The sequence below is a fragment of the Vicia villosa genome, linkage group LG2 (assembly GCF_029867415.1).
Source record: "Vicia villosa cultivar HV-30 ecotype Madison, WI linkage group LG2, Vvil1.0, whole genome shotgun sequence".
NCBI lineage: Eukaryota > Viridiplantae > Streptophyta > Magnoliopsida > Fabales > Fabaceae > Vicia > Vicia villosa.
In genome coordinates, this window is record NC_081181.1 from 165026906 (window position 1) to 165053108 (window position 26203).

The 26203-nt window shown below is 37.6% G+C and overlaps 3 protein-coding genes and 1 long non-coding RNA gene across 4 annotated transcripts; 2 read left to right on the plus strand and 2 right to left on the minus strand.

Annotated features, from left to right (window-relative positions):
- Window positions 1–1763: 1763 nt before the first annotated feature.
- Window positions 1764–7747, plus strand: LOC131652831 (polyadenylation and cleavage factor homolog 4). Its single transcript, XM_058922809.1, has 6 exons — window positions 1764–2274; window positions 3958–4059; window positions 4144–4404; window positions 4841–6145; window positions 6250–6798; window positions 7250–7747. The coding sequence occupies exons 1-6, from the start codon at window positions 2014–2016 to the stop codon at window positions 7295–7297; spliced, it is 2526 nt and encodes an 841-aa protein (XP_058778792.1). The 5' UTR covers window positions 1764–2013; the 3' UTR covers window positions 7298–7747.
- Window positions 7748–17064: 9317 nt separating this feature from the next.
- On the plus strand, window positions 17065–19508 carry LOC131652832 (uncharacterized). The gene has a single exon (XM_058922810.1). It carries the CDS (start codon window positions 17194–17196, stop codon window positions 19243–19245), a length of 2052 nt encoding a protein of 683 aa, XP_058778793.1. The 5' UTR covers window positions 17065–17193; the 3' UTR covers window positions 19246–19508.
- Window positions 19509–21059: 1551 nt separating this feature from the next.
- LOC131650536 (uncharacterized) lies at window positions 21060–21497 on the minus strand. Its single transcript, XM_058920241.1, has one exon. It carries the CDS (start codon window positions 21495–21497, stop codon window positions 21060–21062), a length of 438 nt encoding a protein of 145 aa, XP_058776224.1.
- Window positions 21498–21684: 187 nt separating this feature from the next.
- LOC131652833 (uncharacterized) lies at window positions 21685–22703 on the minus strand. Its single transcript, XR_009298842.1, has 3 exons — window positions 22457–22703; window positions 22291–22364; window positions 21685–21807 (listed from the first exon to the last, which is right to left on the minus strand). It is a non-coding gene; the product is annotated as an uncharacterized LOC131652833 (long non-coding RNA).
- Window positions 22704–26203: the final 3500 nt, after the last annotated feature.

Here is a 26203-nt window from a genome sequence, read left to right on the forward strand (position 1 = left end):
TGTCAAGTAATCACTTTGAGTCTAATACTTACAAAATTCGTTTATGCATACGGGTGAAAGACTAAGTTCTAAGTGGCAGATATTTGCACACGCTTCTTCACCAAGTGGAGTAACTAGGTGAAGTTGATCCTTGAAATGCTTCATGCTATCAAAATAAGCCTCAAAATATCTAATACTTTGCCTAAAAAAAAAGAAAACCAGAACCATTCGGGTAGTTGGCATTTTTGAGTTTTAATAAGATGAAAGAACAATGTCACAACTGGTTTACCCCCTTATACTTACCTTGATGCTGTAAAACTTTAACAAATACCCAGCTCAACGAATGTAATTTTGAAGGGGGCGATCAACAAATGATTCAATATGTTTACTTCAAAAACATTGAAGGGAAGACGATAACCTATGAGAGAGAATAGACACTCGTGAGAAGGCATTGCACACCTATCGTACTGATTACAAATACTCTTATTTTTATATGGAGGAAATACTCTTCAATCAGCTGCAGGATCCATGCCAGTCATAGATTGGTCAAAGACATCTTCGCTAACAAAAGTGGAAACAATCCCCAGTATCTATGGATCCACCTAGTCCCCTAAAATATCCTTACCGTCCTTTTTTGTCACGTTTGACATGAACACTATGATTAAAATAAGTTATGAAAAAAATAAAACATGCAAGGGGAACGAGAGCAAAATGACAACATTGAACTTTGGAATTCAAAAGAAACAACAATAAAACGTGCAAGGCCAATGCCAACGAACGAAGTCGTCTGACCTTGATCTAACACTTGAACAAGAATGCTCCTTGAGAAGAACAGTAAAAGAAGGAGAAATATTCTCCTTTGCAGGTCGATAACGACATAAAAGGTAAAATGGTGCTTCAAAAGCCCTTTACATCCTACTTGAGTATTAAGGATCGTACAATCACTCCCACGTTACCAGCGATAGAGATCTTCTCGAAAATAGTTTAAAAAGCACTTGATTACTCTAAAGATGGAGAAACATCATTACTAATTAACATGGGAGACGTGCCATTTTCCCCAACATCGTGTTACGTCTTACAAGGGAGGCATTCAATGCACCTATTCCCAAGAACGACAACATACATCTAAAACTTCCACATCCGCGAATTATGTGAATGTACACATGTACGTGCTACAAACCTTCGTCCTACAAAGCAAAATCAAGGGCTTGGGGGCAACTGTTCCAGGGCGTCCACAAAGACCTAAAAAGACGAAGATCTAATAACAAAGCAACAAAACATTTGACTCATAACATGTAGACTATTTTCTTCCACCGAACAGACAATCATCATTTAGAGTGTTATGCCATCTCGCCAGATCAATCTATCGGCTGACCACATCCCATGTGCGTGCAATTACCAACCATATTTACGACAATACCGCACGTTGTGCAAAAGCTACCAATAGTATCTTCTCAAAATTACGTTAAAGAGGCTTAAAACATACGGTGACGGTTACCGACTAGCATTTCAAAGACACACTTAATCTTACAAGATAGCCCCTCAATCACATCAAAAATTCCGAACCACCATAGTAAACTCTAATTCCACACTTTTCAATCCTTTCTAATTCCAATATAAAACAAGAATAATAAATACCTCCCACTAACCTTTAACCTTTCGTGAGCATCTTAGATAATCAATAATATCTTATTTACTTTTAATTTGTAAGATTAATTCAATAATATTTTATTTATTTTATTTTTGATATGCAATATTAATTTAATTCTGAGAATGAAAAAAGATGTCTCAAAAAGATTTTGTAATAAGAAAAATCTATATATCTACTTCATCAGTCACAAATTCACAAGCACATGCAGGGTTTGTGTTTCGTTTGTTGAAAACCCAATTCAGAAATCGTGAGAAGCAACCACTCTCACAAACCGATTCAAACCCTAACCGCTACTTTCAAAATCAAATTCCCCATGTTTCAATTTCGCCCAAATTCAAAACCCTAACCCTAAAAATCCATTCTCCATAGATTCCCTCCGCAACATGAGCAATGAGAATGGACAGAAACCCCCACCGTCGATACTGGTTGGTCGATTCAAGGCTCTGTTGAAGCAGCGTGAAGATGACCCAAGGCTGAGAAATTCGCAACCTTCAACAGAAGAAATTGTGCAGATTTACGAGGCTTTGTTGGGTGAACTCACGTCGAATGTGAAACCTATCATCACTGATCTTACCATCATTGCTGAACAACATAGGGAACATGCTAGAGGAATCGCTTATGCTATTTGCGCTCGTATTCTCGAGGTTTTCATTTTTTCCTTTTTACCCTCTTGTAAACCTCAACACCATTGTTCCGATCAAAAGCTATCGTTGTTTCAATTCTCGCTACTTCAATTGTTATCTATTTTCTCGTTCGCTTTTTGTTTATTTATTTTCAATTTTACCAGCTTATGTTTATTGCGGCGTGTAGATAGGAGAAAGTTTCGATTTTTTGTTTTCATTCGCTTTGCTTAACATTTTCTTAATCAATTAATCATTTATCTAATTGGGAACTGGAAATTTAAAGGAATAATTTTGATGTAATTGTAATCATGTTAAAACAATTAGTAGCTTCTGGGCATTTCAGTAACAAAGTGTAAAATTAAAAGATTCAAGTAAGTATACTCCAATTCATTTGAGCACTTAAAAATGAATTCCGGAACCTACAAGAATTCAAGAATCTACAAAAGTGAAATACTCAGTGTTATCGAACACCGACGGCTGACAGCGGATTATGGCAGCCAGCCCGAAACTTTTTCGTAAAATAAAAATAATGAGGTTTAAGGCCTATGGTGAATATATAATAAGCATTCTGACTGTGACTGGTGCAAAATCCGTCTGTCATACCACCATGTTGCTGTTGAGGTGACAATTTGACAACGTTGGAAATACTATAATATTATTTAACTTTTAAAGGATTTAAGCAAGCCTGTTTTCATCTCTGATTTTGTGAGTGTTTGTGTTTGAGCTTATCGTAGTTTTGAAATGAATGAGACTGATCAATGATGAATGAATGATCTTGTCTTGCATAATTCATATAAGACTATTGATAACCCAGCTTACTTTACATATGTTGCATGCCTATGTCATTTTGTAGCACTATTTACGGTGTAGTATATTTACGGAGATTATATATGTTGGGTTGTTGGTGTCAACTTACTGACAGTTAAGGTCATTATAAGACAAATCTATCTATTATATATCTTGATTCTGTGTATTGATTTCATCACTTTGGCATTTCAGAATAACCTAACATATTCATAACAGTTTCATGTTCTATCCCAAAGGATCATCACCACTTTCTATCATTTTTTTTTATCAATACCTATATTGCTAATTTTCATTTATCTTACTACGCTACTCACATTTTTAGTATTTCCTTGGGAAGAATGTTTTTTCATCATTTGCATTCAAAGTAACTTGCTCATATGTTTGCTTTATCTTTGTCGACACTGGTGATCTCAAAGGCGGAATAATTTAAAATTGTTTAATTATGATACCAATGGCTTTTCGTAGATAAGTTTAAATGGGCATTGTTTGCTGATATCAATGGGAAATCTCAAGTTTGATTTTTGTTGGAAATTGATACAGGAACTTTTACTAAAGTATTGATTCTTATTTCTTAAGATACCCTGTGTCAATTTTTCCATCTTAGAGATTAATCTCACTAATCTCTCTTCTGAAAATTGGAACTTTGTAAGAAATGTTTAAAGAATTTGGTAAATAAATTTGCATTAAAGCATTTTAGTAAAAGTTCAACAAACATAACACTTCTCACAAAATGTTGTAACTAACATGCTATTGAGTTTGGTGTGAGGAGAATAGCCCCTTTTTCTTTATTAAATTTCATTTGTAATTTAGTTGATAGTGTGCAGTATAAGTATTTCTATTATTCGAATCTTTGCTGTTTGCATGGTTCTGCAATTTTTTGAAGCTATCTTTTTCCAGGTGTCTGCAGAACATAAGCTTCCTTCACTCTATCTCTTGGACAGTGTTGTGAAAAATGTTGGCCAGGAATATGTTCGATACTTCTCACTACGTCTACCCGAAGTAAGTCAATTCAAGTTATATTAATTTGAATTCCTAAATAATTTAATTCTGTCATTAAAACTTGTAGTTCTATTGTCTCCCAAGGTGTTCTGCGAGGCATACAGACAGGTTAATCCAAGTTTGCATTCTGCGATGCGACATCTCTTTAGTACCTGGTCAAAAGTTTTCCCTCCCTCTGTCTTACGGAAGATTGAAGCACAATTGCAATTTTCTCAAGCTGTTAATAATCAACCATCAAGTGTTAATCCCCTCAGGGCTTCTGAATCTCCTCGGCCAACTCATGGGATACATGTTAACCCAAAATACATAAGACAAATGGAACACTCTACCTCAATTATGGATAGTGTAAGTTTTATTTGTAAATATGTACTTATAAACTATTCTGGATGGTCAGTATCTCATTTACTTTCATATTTAATAAGGATGTGTTTAGTATCATTAATTTGCATGTATTCAGGGGGAAAGAAAAAATGAAACTGGTTACATGTAACCAGAACTGAATGTGGATTTTTGTGGAAAATATCTTAACTTTGTGCAGATACTCTGGATCTTACTCAGCAATTTGCTTGTAAAATCATCTGTATTTAAATATTTTAATTTATGCTGAGGCAGTGAAAGTCATGGATGACGTATTAATTGCTTCTATTTCCTTGTATCCAATTAGCACTTTGTTGTATGAGAAATTGATTCTGTCGTATGTGTTAGTGTTCTCTGGCAACAGAGAGATCCTGTAAACTACTATAGGATACATTCTGACAGTGTGTTGGTTTCATCCTGTCAGGTTGTGGGTGAAAGGTTAGGTTCACCAGGAACTGTAGGAAATGCAAATTTTGGCCTTGCAGCTAATAAAGTTCATCAATTGGTGCCAAGTAGGGTTGGCAAATCCTCTTCACCGTCAGGAATTGGACTTGATAGGCACATGCCTTCATATATGGATGAATATGTAGTTGACAATTCTGCTGGCAGGATAGTTGAGAGAGAATCTCCTCATCGTGCTGTTGATTATGGACTAGTTAAAGGATTGAGTAGAGAAGAAGAGTTGCGTGATTGGCCGCGAAAGCAGTTTTCCGGTGATGGTCCGAAGAGATTTCCAACTTCTATGACATACAGTCTTAGTAACGGACAACCACGCCAAAATCCAAGAGCTCTAATTGATGCCTATGGTAGTGACAAAAGCCAAGAAACTTCTGGCAGTAAGCCTTTGTTAGTTGAGCGGTTGGATAGAAATGGCATGGATAAGGTTGTGACGACATCATGGCAGAACACTGAAGAGGAGGAGTTTGATTGGGAAGATATGAGTCCAACACTAGTGGACCATAGTAGAAACAATGGTTTCCTGCAACCAACTATTGGTTTTTCCTCAGAAAAGCCTGTTACTATTCCAGGCAGTGCAACTTCTTCAGTGTCAAGGATATTTCATGGTCTCAAGTCTAATATGGAGTACCGTCCACCAGTTTTGCCGGCAACTTTTGAAATAAGGAACTCTATAAATGTGCATGCTCCTCGTCCTCCCAGCTTAAATCCTACATTTCCATTTAAGAACCCTGTTAGGAATCCATTCGAATCAATAAACGCTAATAGTACCATTGTGAGTCATGGTCTGAATAGACCATTTCCGATCCATGAACAATCGTTGCCCGGTGTTGAGAATAATGACATCAGTAAAAGAAACCCGTATCAGTTACCTAATCAGCTAGCTGGTCTGATTTCATCTAATCCACAAAACCCTGTACAAACACCACAGTTACAGTTTTTTCCATCTCAAGATTCAGCAGCATCGCAATTTAGTTATAGGCCATCTTTGCAAGGACATGGTGCTGCTATAAGTACCCCCATGTCAAATGTCCGACCTGTTATGCCATTCCCTTTGCCTGGCCAAAGAACTGTAAACAACTCTTTTCATTTCCAGGGAGGACCGTTGCGGCCTTTACCTCCAGCCGGTCCACATGCTCCATCCCAGATGCTACCTCATCCCAATCCTAGTCCTTTTGTTTCAAGCCAACAGCCCACTGTTGGATATTCTAATTTGATTAATTCACTCATGGCCCAGGGTGTAATCTCGTTGGCTAATCAAGCCCCTGCACAAGTAACTAAATCTATCCCAAGTTCGAATTTTATATTCCCATTTTTCTTCCATTTTTGATTTAATGCAAACCAATTTTGTAATTGAATTAAGTTATATATTTGTAGGATTTTGTTGGAATTGAGTTTGATCCAGATATTCTGAAGGTCCGTCATGAATCTGCAATCAAAGCCTTATATGGTGATCTTCCTAGGCAATGCACGACTTGTGGCCTCCGTTTTAAATCCCAAGATGAGCACAGCAGTCACATGGATTGGCACGTGACTAAGAACCGTATGTCTAAAAACCGTAAGCAAAAACCCTCTCGCAAGTGGTTTGTGAGTGAGACAATGTGGCTTAGTGGTGCAGAGGCATTGGGAGCTGAATCAGCTCCAGGTTTTTTGCCAACCGAGACCACTGAGGAAAAGAAAGAAGATGAAGAGTTGGCGGTTCCTGCTGAAGAGGACCAGAATACATGTGCATTATGTGGAGAGCCTTTTGATGAGTTTTACAGTGATGAAACGGAGGAGTGGATGTACAGAGGAGCTGTATACCTTAATGCGCCTAACGGAATAACAGCAGGCATGGACCGGTCGCAGTTAGGCCCTGTTATCCATGCTAAATGCAGATCTGAATCTACTAGCACCCCTACTGAAGAATGTGTGATGGACGAAGGGGTATGTGTTTCTCATATTCTTTACTTATCTAGGCATCTGTCCTGTTTTTGTTCCACTCTAACTCATTGACAGTCATTTTGATCCTTAGACCAATACTGGCTGACTACAATCCTTACCAACTTTACCTGTCATGTTTTCACTTCCCCTTTGTAGAATATATTTTTGGGGGAGATATAGAGGTCCTAAGTTCTGCAGCCATATTATTCTTTTAGTGCCGTAATTCTGTGTCTTCAAGTGATAATCAACCCATTATATTGTAAATTGCACGTTTTTTATTAAATGCAAGTGCAATATCCCGTTTTTTCACCATCTTCTTCACTGTCCTGTTTTGAATAAACACTTGTTAATTATGTTAAAAACTGAAATTTTTTGTGCCTATTTAACCTGTACTGATATGCTTCAAGCTGTCTTCAGCAAATAATTATTCTTTTGTTTTCTCTTTTGTATGCAGGGCACATATGAAGAAGGAAATGAAAGAAAACGAATGCGGGTCGTCTGACCAAAGTCGACCATTTTTGTTCGCTGTAACTTATGAGTTTCAGATAAATGTATGCTTTTACATTTATTTTTTTAAAGTAGAGCAGAATCTTCTAAAATACAAAGGCCTCTTGCCTAAATCATGTACATGTATAGTTGCTCCTGTAACATGCATATTTTATTGCAGTAAAATGTTACATTTAGCCTGCAAATTTTCAGTTCCTTACATTTATTGTACTCAAACAAGTTTTCAAAATTTCCATTTCTATTACATGATTTCTTGGATGGAGAACAGAGCAGGAAGCTAGAGGCTGTTTTTTAGCATGGAATTTGCAAAGGATCGGCGAACACTTACTGTTTGAATTGTTGTATTCTATATAAATGGTTCATTGATGAGAGAGAATACTACAGATATTTGACATTGTTTTCCTTCTATAATTATTTCAGCTAGACATTTTGTTTTTACTGTCAATGCCCAATGGCTTTTTCAATTAATGTTATTTAATTGCTTTTCCTCTATTGTTTTTTGTTCTAAAATACTTATTTGTGATCTTAACCTACTCATTTATGATTCGACATATTAATGGAGAGATTAGTGCAGTTAGACCATGTACAATGGTTTCAACACTCAACACCCACTTTTTCAACTCCCAACACTCCATATCATTTTCTCTTTCTTCCACCTAATAACTCAACACTCATTCAACTTTTACCCTCTCCAATGGTTTTTCACTCAACACCCTACTCCACCACTTTTTATTTTCATATTCTTATTTAATTTTATGATTCAGTCATTCATCTGCTGCCACGTGTCCCCTGCGTCAGCCTCAATTGTGTTGAGTTTTCTCAACACCTCTCTCTTCCAGCACACACTCAACACCTCTCTCAACACTCATTGGAGGGGATTTTGCATGTTGAGTTTAAACTCAACAGACCCATTGCACATGGTCTTAGGGAGTCTCAGTTGTAACTAACTGACATGTGTCAGTCAGTAAACTGGCTACACTCAATAATCTTCTATTCCATTTCCATAGACACTATAAATAGGACTTTCATATAATAACTAACTGAATTCATTCAATAAAAATCAGAAGTTGAAATTCAACATTCAGTTCATGACTCTATATTTCATATAATAACTAAATGAATTCATTCAATAAAAATCATAAGTTGAAATTCAACATCCAGTTCATGACTCTATTTCAGCGTTTATGAATTGCATAAAACTACAGTTTTAGGAATTCAATGATGAGCTTTGCTAATTTGACACCATATTTGAGTAAACCGTATAAATCATTAAAGCAAAATTTTCTTAGACTCAAACCAATTTAAAATAAGTTATTAAAAAATGAAACTTATATATACTATTATGTAGTGTTTTACGGTGTAGATCTTGAAAATTGGTGTAAAAATAACTTTTCTCTTCTAATATGGTATTAGAAGTTTGAAAAAATTGGTGGGTGTTGAAAATTGGTGTAAAAATAACTTTTCTCTTCTAATATGGTATTAGAAGTTCAAATCACTCTTATGGCCTTTTTGAACGTTACTCTTGTGCATACTACATAGATCCAAGGTTGCTAGGCCTTACTTTGTCGCCTGTCACCAATAAACACTTTTGAGAAGTTAGATTAGGCAAACTACCTACTATTGTGTGCCTTACTTTGTCGCCTACCACCAATAAACACTTTTTGAGAAGTTAGATTACACAAACTACTTATTATTGTGTCAGCAAGTAGAATCATCAATCAAAGCACGTAAACTTCATCACTTTTTAGTAAATCCTATTATCCTTACCAAGTTTAACTCGACCGTCGATGCCACTACAAATTGTTTCTCTTCTCTTTTGAGTATGATGTTTGGGAACAACAAGATCAAATCCTATTGGCATGGATTCAATCTACTTTGACGCACAACATGCTTATACGCATAATTGGTTTGAAACACTCGTGATGCTTTGGATTGGTTCGAAACACTCATGGATGCTTTGTATTAGAGAAAATAGAAAGGTAGAGAGAGAGTTTCATTTTCTGTTATAACAAAATTTGTATTTGATTGAATGAATGCAGTTACAATCAACACTTGTGCATTATATAGCACAAGTGATAAACCTGTGATAGCAGGTAACATTATATCAATACTGACAGCTGTCAGTTACAATGCTAAGCTCACACTAATACTGCCTATACCTTCAATACCCCCCCTCCCCACAAACTTAGGGGAGCTAGCAACCCTAAGTTTGTGTATTAACTCAAGAAACTTTGTAGAGGCTAGAGGCTTGGTAAGAACATCAGCAAGCTGGTCAGTACCAGGAATATGCACCACTTGAATTTGTTTGGCCAACACTTTTTCTCTAACAAAGAATAAGTCAATCTCCATGTGCTTAGTTCTAGAGTGAAGAACAGGGTTATGAGCCAGAAGTACAGCAGATTGATTGTCACATAACACCACAGGGGGTTTGGTAGTGATGCAGAGTTCAAGCAGTAATGTCTGAATCCATAGCAGATCAGCAGTGGCCTGAGCAAGACTTCTGTATTCTAACTCAGTACTAGATCTGGCCACAACACGATGCTTTTTAGACCACCAAGAGATGAGATTAGACCCAAAGAATATGGCAGCACCAGAAGTACTGCGCCTATCATCAGGGTCAGATGCCCAATCAGCATCACAGAAAACATGAAGGGTAGGAGGGGCTTTAGGAGAGAGGGGACTTAGAACCAGGCCATGATGGAGAGTACCCTTGATGTACCTAAGAATCCTCTTGACTGCAACCCAGTGAGTGTCAAGAGGGTGTGACATAAACTGACACACTTTATTAACAGAATAGGTCAGGTCAGGTCTAGTAATGGTGGCATATTGCAAGGCACCAACCACAGACCCGTACATGAAGGGATCAGAAAAAGCTGCAGAACCAGTTTTAGTAAGCTTGCAAGTAGACTACATGGGAGTAGAAACAGGGCTAGACTCAAGCATATTAGTCTTCTGCAATAAGTCCCTAAGATATTTAGTTTGAGTCAGTAACAAGGAACCCTGAGCAGCATGTTTGACTTCTATGCCAAGAAAATAGTCAAGCTCACCAAGGTGTTTGAGAGAAAAAGCAGAATTCAGTTTGGAAATGACTTCCTTGAGGAGAGCAGGTGAACTGCCAGTGAGGATTATGTCATCAACATAGACAAGGAGATAGAGAGAATGTCCTTTGGAGAAATAGGTAAAAAGGGATGGATCACATTTGCTAGGCCTGAAGTGAAATTGAACAAGAGCTGACTGCAATCTTTCAAACCACTGTCTAGGTGCCTGTTTAAGGCCATAGAGTGCTTTATTAAGCTTGCACACAAGGGAGGGGTCAGAATGGATAAAACCTTGAGGTTGCTCCATGTAAACTTCTTCAGAAAGCAAGCCATTCAAGAAGGCATTATTGACATCAAGCTGGTGAAGAGGCCACCTGTGAGTGACAACAATAGTAAGAATGACCCTAATAGTTATAGGCTTAACCACAGGAGAGAATGTCTCAGTAAAGTCCAGCCCATGTCTATGATGAAAACCCTTAGTAACTAGGCGTGCCTTGTACCTACTAATAGAGCCATCAGGATTCTCTTTAAGTCTAAATACCCACTTGCAGCCTATGACATTTTTGTGGGAAGTCAAAGGCACCAGGGACCAAGTATTGTTCTTCTGAAGGGCATCAAACTCAGCTTGCATAGCTGACTTCCAATTAGTGTCAGCAAGAGCCTGTTTTACAGTCCTAGGCTCAGTGTGAGCAAGCAGTAATCTAGGTTCAAGCCTAGGTTGAAGGAAGCCAGATTTGGCTCTAGTTTGCATAGGATGATTGTTAACAGGGACTTGAGACACAGGGATGGTATGAGAAGGGATAGAAGGAGCAGAATCAGGTGAAGAAGAGGAGCTGGGACTACTAGAACCAACATTAGAAGGAGCTGACACAGGGCTAGATACAGAGACACTAGAATTGGGGTTAGGGACAGGACTGCTAGAAAAAGGAGAAGAGGGAGGAAAGGGAGAAGGATTAGGTGGGACTCTGTTGAGATGTGGAGTAAGAGAGCTTAGAACAGGGCTAGAACAGCTAGGAGCTAAAGAAGAGGATGAAGAGTTAGTAGGAAGAGAAGTTGAGAATAGTTCAGGAAAGGGAAATTTAGACTCATTAAAAACCACATCCTTGGAGATATACAGCCTACCATTAGGGGCTAAACATCTATACCCCTTATGAGAGGTAGAGTAACCCAAAAACAAGCACTCTTGAGACCTAAAGGCCAGCTTATGAGTGTTGTATGGTCTTAAGAGAGGGAAACAAGAACATCCAAAAACCTTAAGAAATGTGTAATCAGGCTACTGATGAAATAAGAGAGTAAAAGGTACGGCAAACTGTACTGAGGCAGATGGCAGCCTGTTGATAAGGTAAACTGCAGTAGAGAAAGCATAGTCCCAGTAGGAGAGAGGAAGAAAGGCCTGACTGAGTAAAGTAAGCCCTAAATCAACAATATGCCTATGTTTTATCTCAACAACACCATTCTGATGGTGTGTATGAGGGCAAATCAGTCTATGAACAACTCCTGAGGCAGATAGAAAGTTGGTAAAAGGTCTAAACTCCCCACCCCAGTCAGGCTGGACAACTTTGATGGGAAGATTGAGCTGCAGTTCAACCATAGCCTTAAACTTCTGAAAAACAGACAAGGCCTCAGACTTATGCTTAATGAGATACAACCAAGTAAACTTGGAGTATGCATCTACAGAGGAGATATAATAGAAGAAGCCAGTAGTGGACTTAAAGGGAGAAGGACCCCAAAGATCAGTGTAGATTAATTCAAGTGGTTGAGTATACACAGTGTGTGAAGTGGGTGAGTGAAGTCTATGAGATTTCCCAATACAACAAGCAGAACAGAAAAGATCATTGGCTTTATTAGTAAATGGAACATTACATTGTTGTAAAACAAGTTTAAGAGCATGTGTATTAGGATGCCCAAGCCTAAGGTGCCACATATAGGGCAAACTAGAAGTTACAGAAACAGAATAAGCACTTTGTGCAACATTATTGGAAGGCTTAGAGATGGAAGCCAAAGAAGACTTAACAGACTTGGAAACATTGATGGAAGGAAACTCATACAGACCATCAGCACCCACATGACCTTCTAGTAAAGTGGCATTAGACACCTGACATTTAACAAGGCAGTGATTAGCAGAAAAGACAAAATAGACATTATTATCCTTAGTAAACTGACTGACACTTAGCAGATTTTTGGTTATAGATGGAACATGAAGTAAGTTTTTAAGAGTGAGGTGTGTGGGAGGATGTAAAGGTGAAGGAAAAGAGCTAGAGCCAGCATTGTGAATAGGCAGACCTTGTCCATTGCCTACATAAATCTGGTCATGTCCTTCAAATGGAGTCAACTGCTGCAAGTTGGAGGCATCCATTTGTAACATGATATGATGCCCCTGAGTCAGGGAACCAGGAACCTGAAGGTGAGGGCACTGAACTGGCCACAAAGGTACTTGGAGCTTGAGCAATAACTGCAGGAACAACTGTAGGTACTGTGGCAGGAACAACAGCTACAGGAGGCCTAGCCCACACATAAGGAGAAGGTTGAGTTGCAGATTGAGGAACCTGAGTGTAGTAAACTCCAGCACCAGGCCACTGAGGTTGCACATAAGAAGTGGAGGCTTGGGGAACAGAGGACTGAAACTGATGATTGAACCTATGCCAGCATTGTAACGCAGTGTGACCAGGTTTGGAGCAAACCTGACACTGAATGTGAGATGTAGGAACTCTACCACCTCTGCCTCTATAGAATCTGCCACCACGAGAGCTCCTGCCTCCTCGGAATGCATGAGACTCCTGCACAGGCTGAGTGGAAGCATTGGGAGTAGAGGAAGAGGAGTCTACTGCAGGTGAGGGAGGCTCCTCAGGAGAAGTTGAGGGAGCAGCACAGTGTGTAAGGTTGAGTGACACCAGATCCGGAGGAGATTGCTTCTTGAACTTGTTAAGACGAAGTTCATGAGCTAACAAAAGGATCTCAACTTCGTCTAGATCCATAACACCAAACTTGCTCTCAACAACGGAAACAACAGGAGCAAATTCAACTGGCAATCCTTCCAAAATGACGTCAATGTGATGAGACAGGGGAATAGGATCTCCAATGGAAGCTAAGGCATCAACAATCGTGCGAATCTTCAGGAGATAGTCCTGAACAGAGAGAGTATCAAGTGTAAGAGCACGTAATTCAACACGGAGATGACGCGCTCTTGCACGAGTTTGCTTCTGAAAGTAGCTGAATAAACGATCCCACAGTTCGTGCGAATGTGAACATCCAAGAACTCGCGAGAGGATCTCGCTCGATAACGTGGATTGAAGCCACGAGAGAAGCATCTGATCCTTGTGGATCCACACTGAGTACGCCGGATTGAACGAACCGGCACGGCGAGCAGCTTCAGAGAGGAATTTCGGAGGAACACGAGCACAAACCACCAGATCGGTGAGATCGTGTGCGTTGATGTACGGCTCCACCTGTTGGCGCCAGAGATGAAAATTCTTTTCATCTAGCTTTTGCGCGATCTTAAGAGATAAATGAAGACGGCGAGATTCGTCAGAAACCGGTGGCACCACCGGCGGACCGTCCGGTGAACCAAGGTTAGAGTGCGGCGGCGAAGGCGGCGGAGTAACGTCAGCCATGGACCAATTCAGAAATCTGATACCATATTAGAGAAAATAGAAAGGTAGAGAGAGAGTTTCATTTTCTGTTATAACAGAATTTGTATTTGATTGAATGAATGCAGTTACAATCAACACTTGTGCATTATATAGCACAAGTGATAAACCTGTGATAGCAGGTAACATTCTATCAATACTGACAGCTGTCAGTTACAATGCTAAGCTCACACTAATACTGCCTATACCTTCAATACTTTGGGATAAAGTTCACACCTACTTTCAACAACACACTCACGTCAAGCTATGTAACTCTTTTCAGATATGAGCAATGTGCGTTTTAACAATTGCAAAAACTTTATTTCTATGTTTCTTCTAAATTCACTCCTTAATTGGCTCCATCAGCGCAATTGGAGAAACGATATATGTTGGTGAATATTTAGATATCATTCTTGAAGGCTTACGTTAAGAGTTTGAGTCAACTATATCTATAATCAACGACAAATTTGGTTCAATCTCCATTGAAGAAGTTGAGACCTTAATTCTTTGTCATGAAGTGTGTCTAGATCTTTTTCGTAAACAAACATTAGCCGTTATGAACATTCAACTACATCTACACATGTAACATCCAACTCATCTACTGCATCTCAAGCTAATCTTAGTCAAATACCCGAGCTCAACTCTAAACCTAGTGTGCAGCCTTATGGTGGTCGTAGCTGTGGCGGTCGTGGTTCAATTCAGTGTCAAATATGTTACAAATATGGTCATGATGCCTCAATTTTCTATCACAGACTTAATAGAGACTTTATTCATTAACTACCTCTTGGTGATATACCTACCACTTCTCAACTCTATCCACTTTGGTTCAATCTCTAGCGTCCACCTCGCAATCCTACACCTTGACCTTCATCTGCTTACTTACCCTGGCCTTACAACACATGGCAAAATCCAACTTACACTAAACCTCGCAACATGGATCTTCAACCTATGTTGCCTATCCTAAACCCAACACAGTTTAAATAATTATCCCCTAAACCTCATACACTTATTCTCATTATTGACCCTACGAACTAAGTCTGTTGGTATCTTGACTCTGGTACTTCTCACCATGTCACCTCAAATTCCCTAAACATTCACCAACACTCCCTTTTTGAACGTCGTAATCAGATTGTTATTGGAAATTGGCAAGGTTTGTCAATTTAATTTATTGTCACTTCCTCTTTTAATTATCCTTATAATTCTAAATTTGAATTTACTTTGCAAAATCTTCTCTATGTTCCAACTATTACCAAAAACTTACTAAGTGTCAGCCAATTTGTTCGTGACAAAATTTTTCCTTGAATTTCACCTTAAATTTTGACTTGTAAAATCTTAGACTACAAATGAAGTCCTTTTCAATGGCACACTTAGTTCAAGCAGTGGTTACTCATGTTATATTCTTTTGTTGATGCCTTTACCAAATTTACTTGGTTATACCTTCTAAAGAAAAAATCAGTTGTTGTCCTCATCTTTCAAAAATTTAAAATCATGGTTGAACTACAATTCCCCTTTAAAATAAAAGATGTTCGGTTTGATTTGGGTGGTGAATTATGTCCCTTCACCATCACGAAAATGGTATAATGGAGAGAAAACATAGGCAGATAGTAGAGTTATGTCTTACACTTTTGGCTCAAGCTTCTTTACTTTAAAAAAATTGGGACCATGCTTTCCTCACTAGAGTCTATCTCATCAATATGTTACCCACTTCTTCCTTAAATTCAAAATTCCTTATACTAAATTTTTTAACCCACCTCTTGATTGCAATAAACACAAGCTTCCGTTTAGGTCTAAAAAATGCGTGTTTCTTGATTATTCCACATCACACAAGGGATACGAATTCCTATCTTCTGATGGTCGCGTCTACATCTCTAAAGATGTAACCGTTAATGAAAACTAGTATCCTTATCCTAATATATTTCCCACCAAAGTTACTCCTATACCAACACATGCCATCTCTTCTTACATTCCCACAATTAGCAAATCACTTTCACAAATGTCCTTACCCCTTACATATCATATATCTTCACCTCAATCACATACTTTTGCAATGCCCATCATATCTCAACCAATATCGCTCATAACTATACCTATTTCTTTTCAGCCTAAGTCACATTCTCCTCCCAAATTAGCGCACACTTCAACATGACCATTCATCCTCAACTTCCTAAAACTCCCCACAACCAACCTCAAGTCTCTCCATTACCACAAATCCTTCAACAAGTCCATCACCTAGCATTCTTAGACCAATCTACATTATCTCTATAACTGCAACTAACAATGACCATGCCATGTAAACCATATCCAAAGTTGGATTTCTTTGTCCTAGAGTTAATCCTATACTTTTACTCGCCCGTGTTGAACTCAAAAATAACAAAACAAGCCACATCTGACCCTACATGGCTAGCTTATATGAATGTTGAATATAATGCTCTTATTACAAATGTCACTTGGTCTCTTGTCTCTCCCCCACATGGTATAGAGTTCATATTTGTTGCAAATGTTTTTTTTAGATAATGATTGTGTTTAACTTAATTTCTCATGTTTCTTTAATTGTTTCTTAGATAATGATTGTGTAATTTTCAATCACAATACCTGATCATAATATTCAATTGTATAGTCCTAATGTGTCTTGATTGAATGCAAAGTCTCAGCGACAATGAAAAATTATAATAAACTTACGAAAGATTCAACTGACTCAAATTTAGTTGTCTGTATACTTGTATGATTGATTATAATATAAATTCTTTTAAAAATTCTAAAATTGTTTGCCCATTGAGTTTAAACACATATAAAATGAAATGGATAATTTGATTTGATTTTCAATAAACTTATCAATTGCAAACAAAAAAAAAACCAAATCAATTCAATTAAATGATAAAAAATTAGTAAAAGAATAAATTAATTAACAAATTATTAATGTTTCGTTAAATCAGCTTAATTGATAACTGCCTAGAAAATTCACGCTAGTTTAAATCCACGTCTATCCGCTTGTTTACTAAAAAAATATAAATTAATTAATATTTTTTTGTTTTAAAAAAAATTAAATTATCTTTTATAGAAAATTGTTAAACAAAAAAAATACTTCAGTATTACTCTTTCATAACATCGTTCACTACACTAACCAGCAGCATCGTCATTACCCGCAACACTTCACTTCCCCCAAACCCAAAACCCCAATCCAACACTCAAATGCTTCGAACACCAAACCCGAAAACATAAACACCACCATGCCGTCCTCCGCCACACTGTTTCTTGTAACACTGGTGGCGCTGATCACCACCATCGCCGCCACCACCACCACTCCAATCATCGGCCTAGACTCCTACCTAACATCCCAATCACGAACCGATCCACAAGCCTCAACCGACTCCTTCCAATCTCTCTCAACCTCAATCAAAAAATCTCTCTCCCATCTCCCCTCTCTCTCCCTCTCCCTCTCCCCAATCCCAATCTCTCTCACCATTCACCTCATCGGCGATTTCCCCCCAAACACTCACTCTCTCCTCTCCACCTTTCTCTCTCCTCTCCCTTCCCCCTTCCAAGTCATCACCCCTTTCTCTCCTCTCTCCCAATCCCAATACCAATCCCACACACTCTCTCTCCACCACACTCTTCACCTCCACGTCACCACTTCCCAAACCCAAACCCTCTACCAATCCATCTCCCAAACCTTAACCAACCTCTTCCAAACCACACCAACTCCACTCCGAACCTCACTTCTCCCCTTCCCTCACTCCTCCGTCGATAAAATCATTTCACAGCATTTCAATTCCATTTCTCCCAAACCTGAAGGCTTTCATCTTTACCTAATCAACCTCCCCAAACCTAAAACCGATCCTGTCTCAAATTCCGTTAAACCCTACGCTTACACCTACACCTCCACCGCATCTGATAACTCCTCCCCCGGTTTCACCAACTGCCTCGGAACGTTCTGGACTTCCTCCCAACGTTATTTCTGGATCGATCTCTCCGCCGGTCATGTCGATTACGGTCCGGCCGTATCCGGCGATGGACTTATTCCGAAAGGCGAGTTTCATCCGTTCGCGACACTGCACGGTGGACCGAAGTCGCAGCGAGCTTTGGCGGCTGATCTTGCTTCCCTTGTTTGGAGTGCTTATCAGGTTTTTCTTGCTCCTAGTTTGAGAATTCCTGTTCATTTTGAGAATAAGCTTGTTGTTCAGTTTATTCATGTTTATTCTGGTGAGGAGAAGGATAGGAAGGGATTGGATTGGAAATTGATTGAGGAAAGTTTTAGAGATGAGAGTAATGGTAAGATTTTGTTAGGGGAGCAGAGTTTGAGTTTTAAGGTTTATGATGTTAAGTATGATGAGTGTCCGATTTGTTCGTTTGCGGTTTCTAGGTCGACGAATTCGTATACTTCAAGGTTTTTGTTTGATAATTATACTTTGATTGTGAGTGAGTATTTGGATTCTAAGAGGTTGCATCAGATTTTGTCTGATTCGGCTGATGAGATGAGGAAAGTTGGTGGGATACCGGAGGAGGATTTTGGGAGGGTTATTCCTGTGTATGTTTTTGACTTGGACTATACTTCGTTGTTGATGTTGGATCGGTATCATCAGAGTGTTGCTTTTAAGGATATGGTGATTGCGGTTAGGACTAGGAATACGCAGACGGTGAGTGATTATAGCTGTAATGGACGGCATGTGTTTGTGCATACAAGGGAACTTGAGAGGCCTATTGTTGGATCAGTTCTGCAGAGTATGTGGGGGGTTTCGCCGACACATTTGTCTTGGAGTCCTTTGCATAATAGTACTTTGGTGGATTATACTTGGAGTATGGGGCAGACTCCGTTTGGGCCGTTCTCGGAGTTGTCGTCGTTGTCTTTTGTGCAAAAGGATGCTGCAAGGAGAAATATTCTATTGACAACGTTGAATTACAGTATATCGAGTGCTTTTGATGTTCTGCAGTCATTAGAGACGCATGGCGGGGATAGGAATATGCTGAAGCAGAAGCAGCATGATGAGTTTGTTCAGAGATGGAACCTTTTCAAGTACAAGCTTAACAAAGCAGTGTCTGCGATGTCGCATCTGGATTATGAGATGGCTCTGTTTTACGTGAGGTCTTCTGATCATGATCTTTATGCCATTCACTCCATTGTGTATCATGCCTCTCAAGAGATTGAGGCATCACTCACATGCTTTAAGGATCCTCCCTTTCCCTGGGTTTCGGTCTCAACTTCTGTCGCGGCCTTCATTGCTCTCTCTTATGTTTATGCAAAACGGCATAAAATTTTCAGAAACAAAAGCAAGCAATTTTGATGCTCTCACAACAGGACAGATGTTTGTATGATTTTAAGAAAGCACAACATGTATCATTATACAAGAGGTATGCTGATAGGCTTGATATTTAAATTTGCTGGAATGATCAACTCCTGTTCAGCATGCTGTTTTCCTATTATGGTTGTTCTTTGTAATCAGTTTTTTTTAGGAATTTATCACCTTTTCAGTATGATGACTTAAGTTTATCATTTCTATGTGGATGAGTATTGTTAGCAGAACACAAGTAGATTGGAATTCAAAGCTTTAAATCTGTAAACACATAAGAGAAATAGAAAAGAAAATGATAGACAATTGGATCTTAAAACAGTCAAAGACAGCTGGAATTATGGTTTACCACCAGGTACAATGACGAGAAGCTTTTGTCATAAACAAAATAGGAATTCTGGTTTCACTAAATCCTTTAGTCATAATATAAGTCAAGTTCAAAACTAACCCAAACTAGTGCACACCCTCTGCCTAAATTGTCAACATATCTTATTGTAGTTGTCTTTGAATGAATGCAACTAACAGGGTATAAATTAAAACCAAAATCACTGTAGACTCGCAGTGGCTGGCATCATCTATGCTTTTGATTTTCAAACATTTTAAGGTTCATTAATTTTGCATAAGCAACAAAGAAATGTGTAGCAACTCTGATGCTTTAACAAAAGATAAGCTTGTCTTGCAGCTTAGAAATAACTATATTTGTGGTCTAGTGATCAATTACCAGATTTTTGCACCTCCTATCTTGGAGGTTGAAGTTCAATTCAAATTGAATAATATAATTCTGTTCTGCTGGTGCAGAAATCATGAGTGGTCGAACTCATTGCTTCAACATTTTCATGTCTAAGGCTTGCTTTTGTACCTCTAAGTGTGAAGTGTTAGAAATATGTACTACTAGTTTTATTTGCCATAGGTGAAAATATACAGACAGTTTCTTTCTTCTGAATTCCTATTTTGGTATGAAAAATCTTTTTGTATGACTGCATCTGTTAACATGTCAACCTGGATAGCATGCATGACAGAAATTGTTCTCCCTGATATTGAAAATACAGAAGTTGATCTTCATTTAATCCTGTTGTTTATTATCAGTGGAAACATTGAAGACTGCTCAATAGTTCGTTAAAAACAACTTATTTTTTATATTGGGTGAAAAACATAATTAAGCCTCCCTATTACACTTCAGAACGGGAACTGGTAATGCAAAATTAGGAATTCATAAAATTATCTGAGGTTAACCTATTTTAGTTTAGAGATGCACCCGAAGTAGTCTAGGTTTGAGTAATCTTGACCTCTTAAGCTAGCTTTTGGGTAGAGGTAGGCCTAAATATGTACCTCCGACGTCTTAAGATAGAAATACTACATGAATGAATTTTGAATCAAAATAGAAACCTTACTATGTATTACTGGTTGGTTGCAAATATGCACGGTCATACATGATTTGTTAGCACTAAAACATGTGGTCAAATCAAAGGGTTTAGTTATAAATTAGCTATGAGTACCTTTTTGTCTTACTAGATCTTGTTAATTATGGTTGGCGTGTATATATTTTGGGGAAGCCAAACATATTATTTTAAGTAAATGGATTTTTATTTTCAAGTCCGAAACTGAAAGTCATGGGATCTTTGCATATAAGTAATTCAATGTTACAAAGGAGGAATTCAAAATTATTGTTCTGCATGTTTCCTTCAGTTATGATGCTGTGAATTCTCTAGCACTTGTTCGCCTTGGCTTCGAAGGACGACACTTCTCTTTAAAAATCTAGCCATTTCAAAATATCAAATTTATGTTTCATTCCTACATTTCTAAGTTGTCTAATGGGGTTTTAGAAACGGGATGTCCCCAATTCCATCACGGAAGATCCCATCCAACTCGTCATCATCGTCACTTGCCATCTTTGGCCGTCGATCGTTTATGTCTTCCCCATCAGTTTCATCTCCAGTTATGTTTGAGTTCTTTTTCACTAATTCTCTAAATACTGTAGAGCGGAAAAGTAGCCCTAGTGCAGTGGGAGAAGAACACGACTTAGTGCTGGACATTTGGTATTTATTATTGTCAAAAACTTCATACTTTTGAGGGGAATTCAGATATTCTGAGTTATAAGTAGTAGTACTGCTGTGGATGGCCAAGGATTTCGATCCATCAATTGGAAAACAGTTAGATTGGGATGCTACTCTCTGAGTCTCTGGTGCTTCCAGCTTTTCGAGTTTTGTTTCTGAGATATTTCCTGCTGAAGATTTTAACCATCTCATATAAGTACTCAAGTCGAAGTTAGTTATAGCATGACTCCCTCTGTACTCAATGGCTGCTATGTCATAAGCACGAGCAGCTTCCTCTTGGGTACCTACGTTGGGGAAGGTACAGAGATTTCGTTAACTAGATGCTCTAAGAAGTTAATGAAATGACAGATGCATATCCATATTCTATGTTTGTGTATGTCTGCGTTATCTGTAGCCCTGTGATGGGCTATGGAGATGCAACTTACTGTAGGTGCCAAGGTAGAGATACTTGTTTCCAAAAACCCTTCCAATCCGTGCTTCCCATCTACCGTTGTGGTGGTGCCTGCAATTTACCAACCATTTTAGTAAGTATCTTCATCTACAACAACTCAGAATGCCTGTACATCCAGTCATAATCTGTATCACCTTGCAACACCCCTATACTTTGATGCCCCTCTTGAAAAGCCGCTGCTCTTTCTGTAAGATATAAAATGAGTCACATAAGGGTGAAGAAGCTGTGATAATGCTCCTAAACTGAGATTAGAGACACCCATGTAACGTAAACACCACTATTAAGATTAAAGCTTTCAAAGTCTATGAAGCACGGACATCGACATGGCACTTACTCATTGACATTAATAATAGTTTGTGAAAATGCTATTATTGAATGTAATCACTTGTGTCGATGTTGAAAACCATGTGTCAGACATCAAATATGACTTCAATATGAAGTCTAGGTGTTGCATAGTTCTGGTGTACTTTCCTGGAAGGGATTGAAAGTCCCAGCACCATTAGGAACAAAGACATGATTAAAGTCTACATTTACCTTCTTAAAGTGGCCAAGTACTCCTCTTTTGTCATAGTTTGCATTATTTCTACTTGTTCTTCATACTCTGCAACCTGTTGGAAGTATAAAGAACATGAATAATCTGCATATAAGCATCAAGTAAAAATGTGTGCCACAATATTTAGACATATAAATATCATCATACAGGAAAATTGGTGACAGTCAATGTTCCCCAGTACTTTAGTGCAGCTAAATCATATGCTCTGGCTGCTGATATTTCGTCATCGTAAGCCCCTGCGATATTTGGAAGATAATTTGTCTTTGTCTAAGTAATTAACAGGGATAAAAGCAAACCTTATAATTAAGGTACTTACCAAGATAAACTGTTGGTCACAGTATCCAATTCCAGTCAAACATTCCAAGTGCAAAATTTGAACATGAAAGCACACTTGTATGTTAGTAGCGACACAGTAGTAAAATTTGAACAAATATTGGTTGTTCTATAATACACTTGTTTTTAAAGTATTTATTTATGCTATTAACAGCACCAATGAGAAGTAACCCAACCTTGCTTCCCTTTCTTTTTTTGGGTTATGTTCCAAGAAAGCTTGTCCCATAAGTGAGCTTCATATCGACCCGTCCATCTATGTCTGTTTATATTCAACTTTTGATTAGTAAATTTAAAAGAAGTGTTTATGTTGATGCTCGACATAAACTTATTAGAACTATAGAGCAAAAGAGTTCATTCTTTACAACCTGCTGACACCCCGAAATCTTGAACTTCTCTTTGTGGTGTTGGTAGTAGCATTTTGACAAACTTGTTGCTTCTGACCTTGGTTTTCCTCAGAAGTAACCACAGGCTCTCTTCGCCGTCTTTTGGCAATTACTTGAAAATCATTATCTGCCATGGACATGCTGCTCATTCTCTTGGTCTCTTCATTCTTTATCATCACATCCATTCCTCTAATGACTTGTTTCAACCTCTTGGGTAAAAAAAAATTCCTTGTTAATTTTCCTTGACTTGTTGCTCGTGTAGGTATGTATGTATCCTTAAGCTTGCATACTTGTTTTGGACTTGTTATGTTTTTGTTTTTTGTTACTTTGAGGATTGAAGTTAAAAACAAGGGGACGATGATTACATGGAAATTCAAGGACAAATTTGTGTTCTGTTTGCTAGCCTAAAGTCCAAGTGTATTAATTTACTTTATATTGGTGACTGGATGATTTAAATAACGTTGCCTTTAAAAAATTTAGAAAAATAAACATGTAGCTAGTGGGGCTTGTTTAGCTTGTATCAACTTTTAATTCTAAAAAATAATAAGGAAACGTTTGATATGTTTAGTATTTTCAGTTTTCACATCAATGCTGTACTCCGTATAAAGTGACGCATAAGTACGTAAGTTTGCACATAAGAGAATGGAGATTATGTGTCAAATTAATTATGGTGTTTTCACACACACAAAAGTAATCATGGTAAAAAATAGGAACCTTAGTATTATTTCCCTAAATAAGGTTATTGTTCTAATCTAAAGTTTATATTATTTGTTTATGAAATATTGTTCGCATTGAACCTTGTGTGAGCTTTAATAGTTTTGTTCTTTGGGTGAAACTCACCTCATAGGTTGAAGATAGTCGATATTTATAAATTATCTTTAGTCGATTCTTAAGCAACATAAGTTTTTGATGTACTAGAATACTAGTTTACAATCGAAGCTAAAGTACTAAAGGATCATCATCTATCAAGTGTGAAATATGTTCGACCTTTCTCTAGGGTATCAATGTTTTGAATAGAATTCAAATCATTAAAATGAAGATACAGATTTTGGCTTGGGCTTGACCGTGGGGACTTTTTTTCCCAGTTGTTAAGATAGCATTTGTTTGCTTTTTTCTTGCCTTAGTTGTTATTCATTAATGGCCGCTGCATCAACTAGACATCCAAGAGTATGACATGAGTATATATGAAGTTGATTACCCTGGCTTCTTTTGCACTCTTCACCAATCATTTGTGTCAATATGTTGGTCTATACATCATCATCACTAGTAATGATAAGACTGATATTCACCGATTGAAACATCATTTGTCTCTCCACTTCTAGACTAAAGATTTGGGGAAACTAAAATATTTTGTAGGGATTGAAGTTGCTCAATCTAAAATTGGTGTGGATATTAATCAACGAAAATATGCTCTTGATATACTTGAGGAAATTGACTTGATTGTCGATCTAGATATACTTGAGGAAATTGACTTATTTGATTGCCGATCTAGTGACTCTACTTTGGATCCTAATGTTAAGCTACGACCAGATTTGGAGAATCCACTAAAAGACCTTGGTAGATATCGACGTCTTATTGGCAGACTTAATTACAGTACCTCACAATGATTTGACCAGACATTACATTTGTTGTTAGTCTGGTTAACCAATTTCTAGATACTCCAAGTGATGACCATTGAAACAATGAGATTCACATTCTTAAGTATATAAAAATGTGTAGGCTAAAGGGAAACACCTAAGTCATGAGTTATTGTGATGCTAATTGGACAAACTCATCATCATATAGAAGGTCCATTTCAGGGTATTGTATTTTCTCATTGGAGGAAACTTGATCTTATGGCAGAGCAAGAAATTGAACATAATCGCAAGGTCTACTGTAGAATATCGTGTTATGGTAGCACAATTACTCCAACAACTTAAATTAGGAAACATTAAGACAATTAAACTAATTTGTGACAACCAAGTTGCACTTCGTACTGTCTCCAATTAGATTTTCCATGGAAGAACTAAAACATAGAGATCGAATGCCACTTTGTAAAATATAAGGTTCTTTCAGGAGAAATCATAACTGATTTTGTTGGTTCAAATATTGATTAGCTGACACATTCACCAAATCCCTTAGAGGACCTTTGGTTCAATCTATTGTAACTGGTTCAATCTATTGTAACCAGCTTTGTCCATATGACATGTATGCTCCAACTTGAAGAGGAGTATTAGAATTAATTATGAGAGTAGATATTCTAGAGTGATTGTTAGTATTCCTATACTAAAGAACTTTCTAGATTAATGCTTATTCATTAAGTTTCAATTTATTATTTATTGCAATACTATGACAAATACATACAATGTGATCTAACTTAAGACTAGGGCTGGAAATGAGTTGATTCGAGTCGAACTCGCCTTAGTTCAGTTCGACTCGTTAAGAATTGGTCGAGTTCGAGTTTATCACGAACTTTTTTTCAGCTCAAACTCGACTCGTTAAGAATTGGTCGAGTTTGAGTTCATCACGAACTTTTTTTCTGCTCAAACTCGACTCGTTAAGAATTAGTCGAGTTCGAGTTCAAGTTCATCACGAACTTTTTTCAGCTCAAACTCAACTCGTTAGAAGTTCACAAACAACTCGGTTCAACTCGTTAGGTTTATCTCGTTAGGTTCAACTCGCTTGTTTCACGGACTTAAAAGTAATTTTTAAAGTCTATTTTTATATGTATATTTGACATTTTAAATTAATATTTTTTTAAATAAAAATAAAATAAAAGTTATTATATTGAAATTTACACGATGTTGATTTTATTTGTATAATTATTTGTAGAAATATTTTGCTCACTTGAGAATATATATTATCAATTAAAATCTTTAGACTAAAAAAAAAATATGGGACTAAGATTTGGAGCAAATCTTTAAATCTACTCTTAAAGACAATATAATCTATCTCGTATATAATCGATTTGACTTATGAATCTAACGAGTCGAACTATGTATAGTTCAAGTTCAACTCACTTAGTTAATGAACTTAGTTTTTAGCTCATATTCAGCTCATTTGATTCATGAATCTAGTTCAACGATTTAATTTTCGAATATAATTTCGAACTATTTTCGAGTTGGTTCGGTTCATTGTCAGTCCTACTTAAGACACACAAAAATTTATAGAATTTTATAGTTATTAAATCAGTCACAAA

Coding starts and splice junctions, on each gene's coding strand:
- LOC131652831 (XM_058922809.1), top strand. CDS start 2,014: ATGAGCAATGAGAATGGACAGAAACCCCCACCGTCGATACTGGTTGGT. Junction 4,060..4,143: donor TCTCACTACGTCTACCCGAA/GTAAGTCAATTC, acceptor TTGTCTCCCAAG/GTGTTCTGCGAGGCATACAG. Junction 6,146..6,249: donor CTAATCAAGCCCCTGCACAA/GTAACTAAATCT, acceptor ATATATTTGTAG/GATTTTGTTGGAATTGAGTT.
- LOC131652832 (XM_058922810.1), top strand. CDS start 17,194: ATGCCGTCCTCCGCCACACTGTTTCTTGTAACACTGGTGGCGCTGATC.
- LOC131650536 (XM_058920241.1), bottom strand. CDS start 21,497: ATGAGATGGTTAAAATCTTCAGCAGGAAATATCTCAGAAACAAAACTC.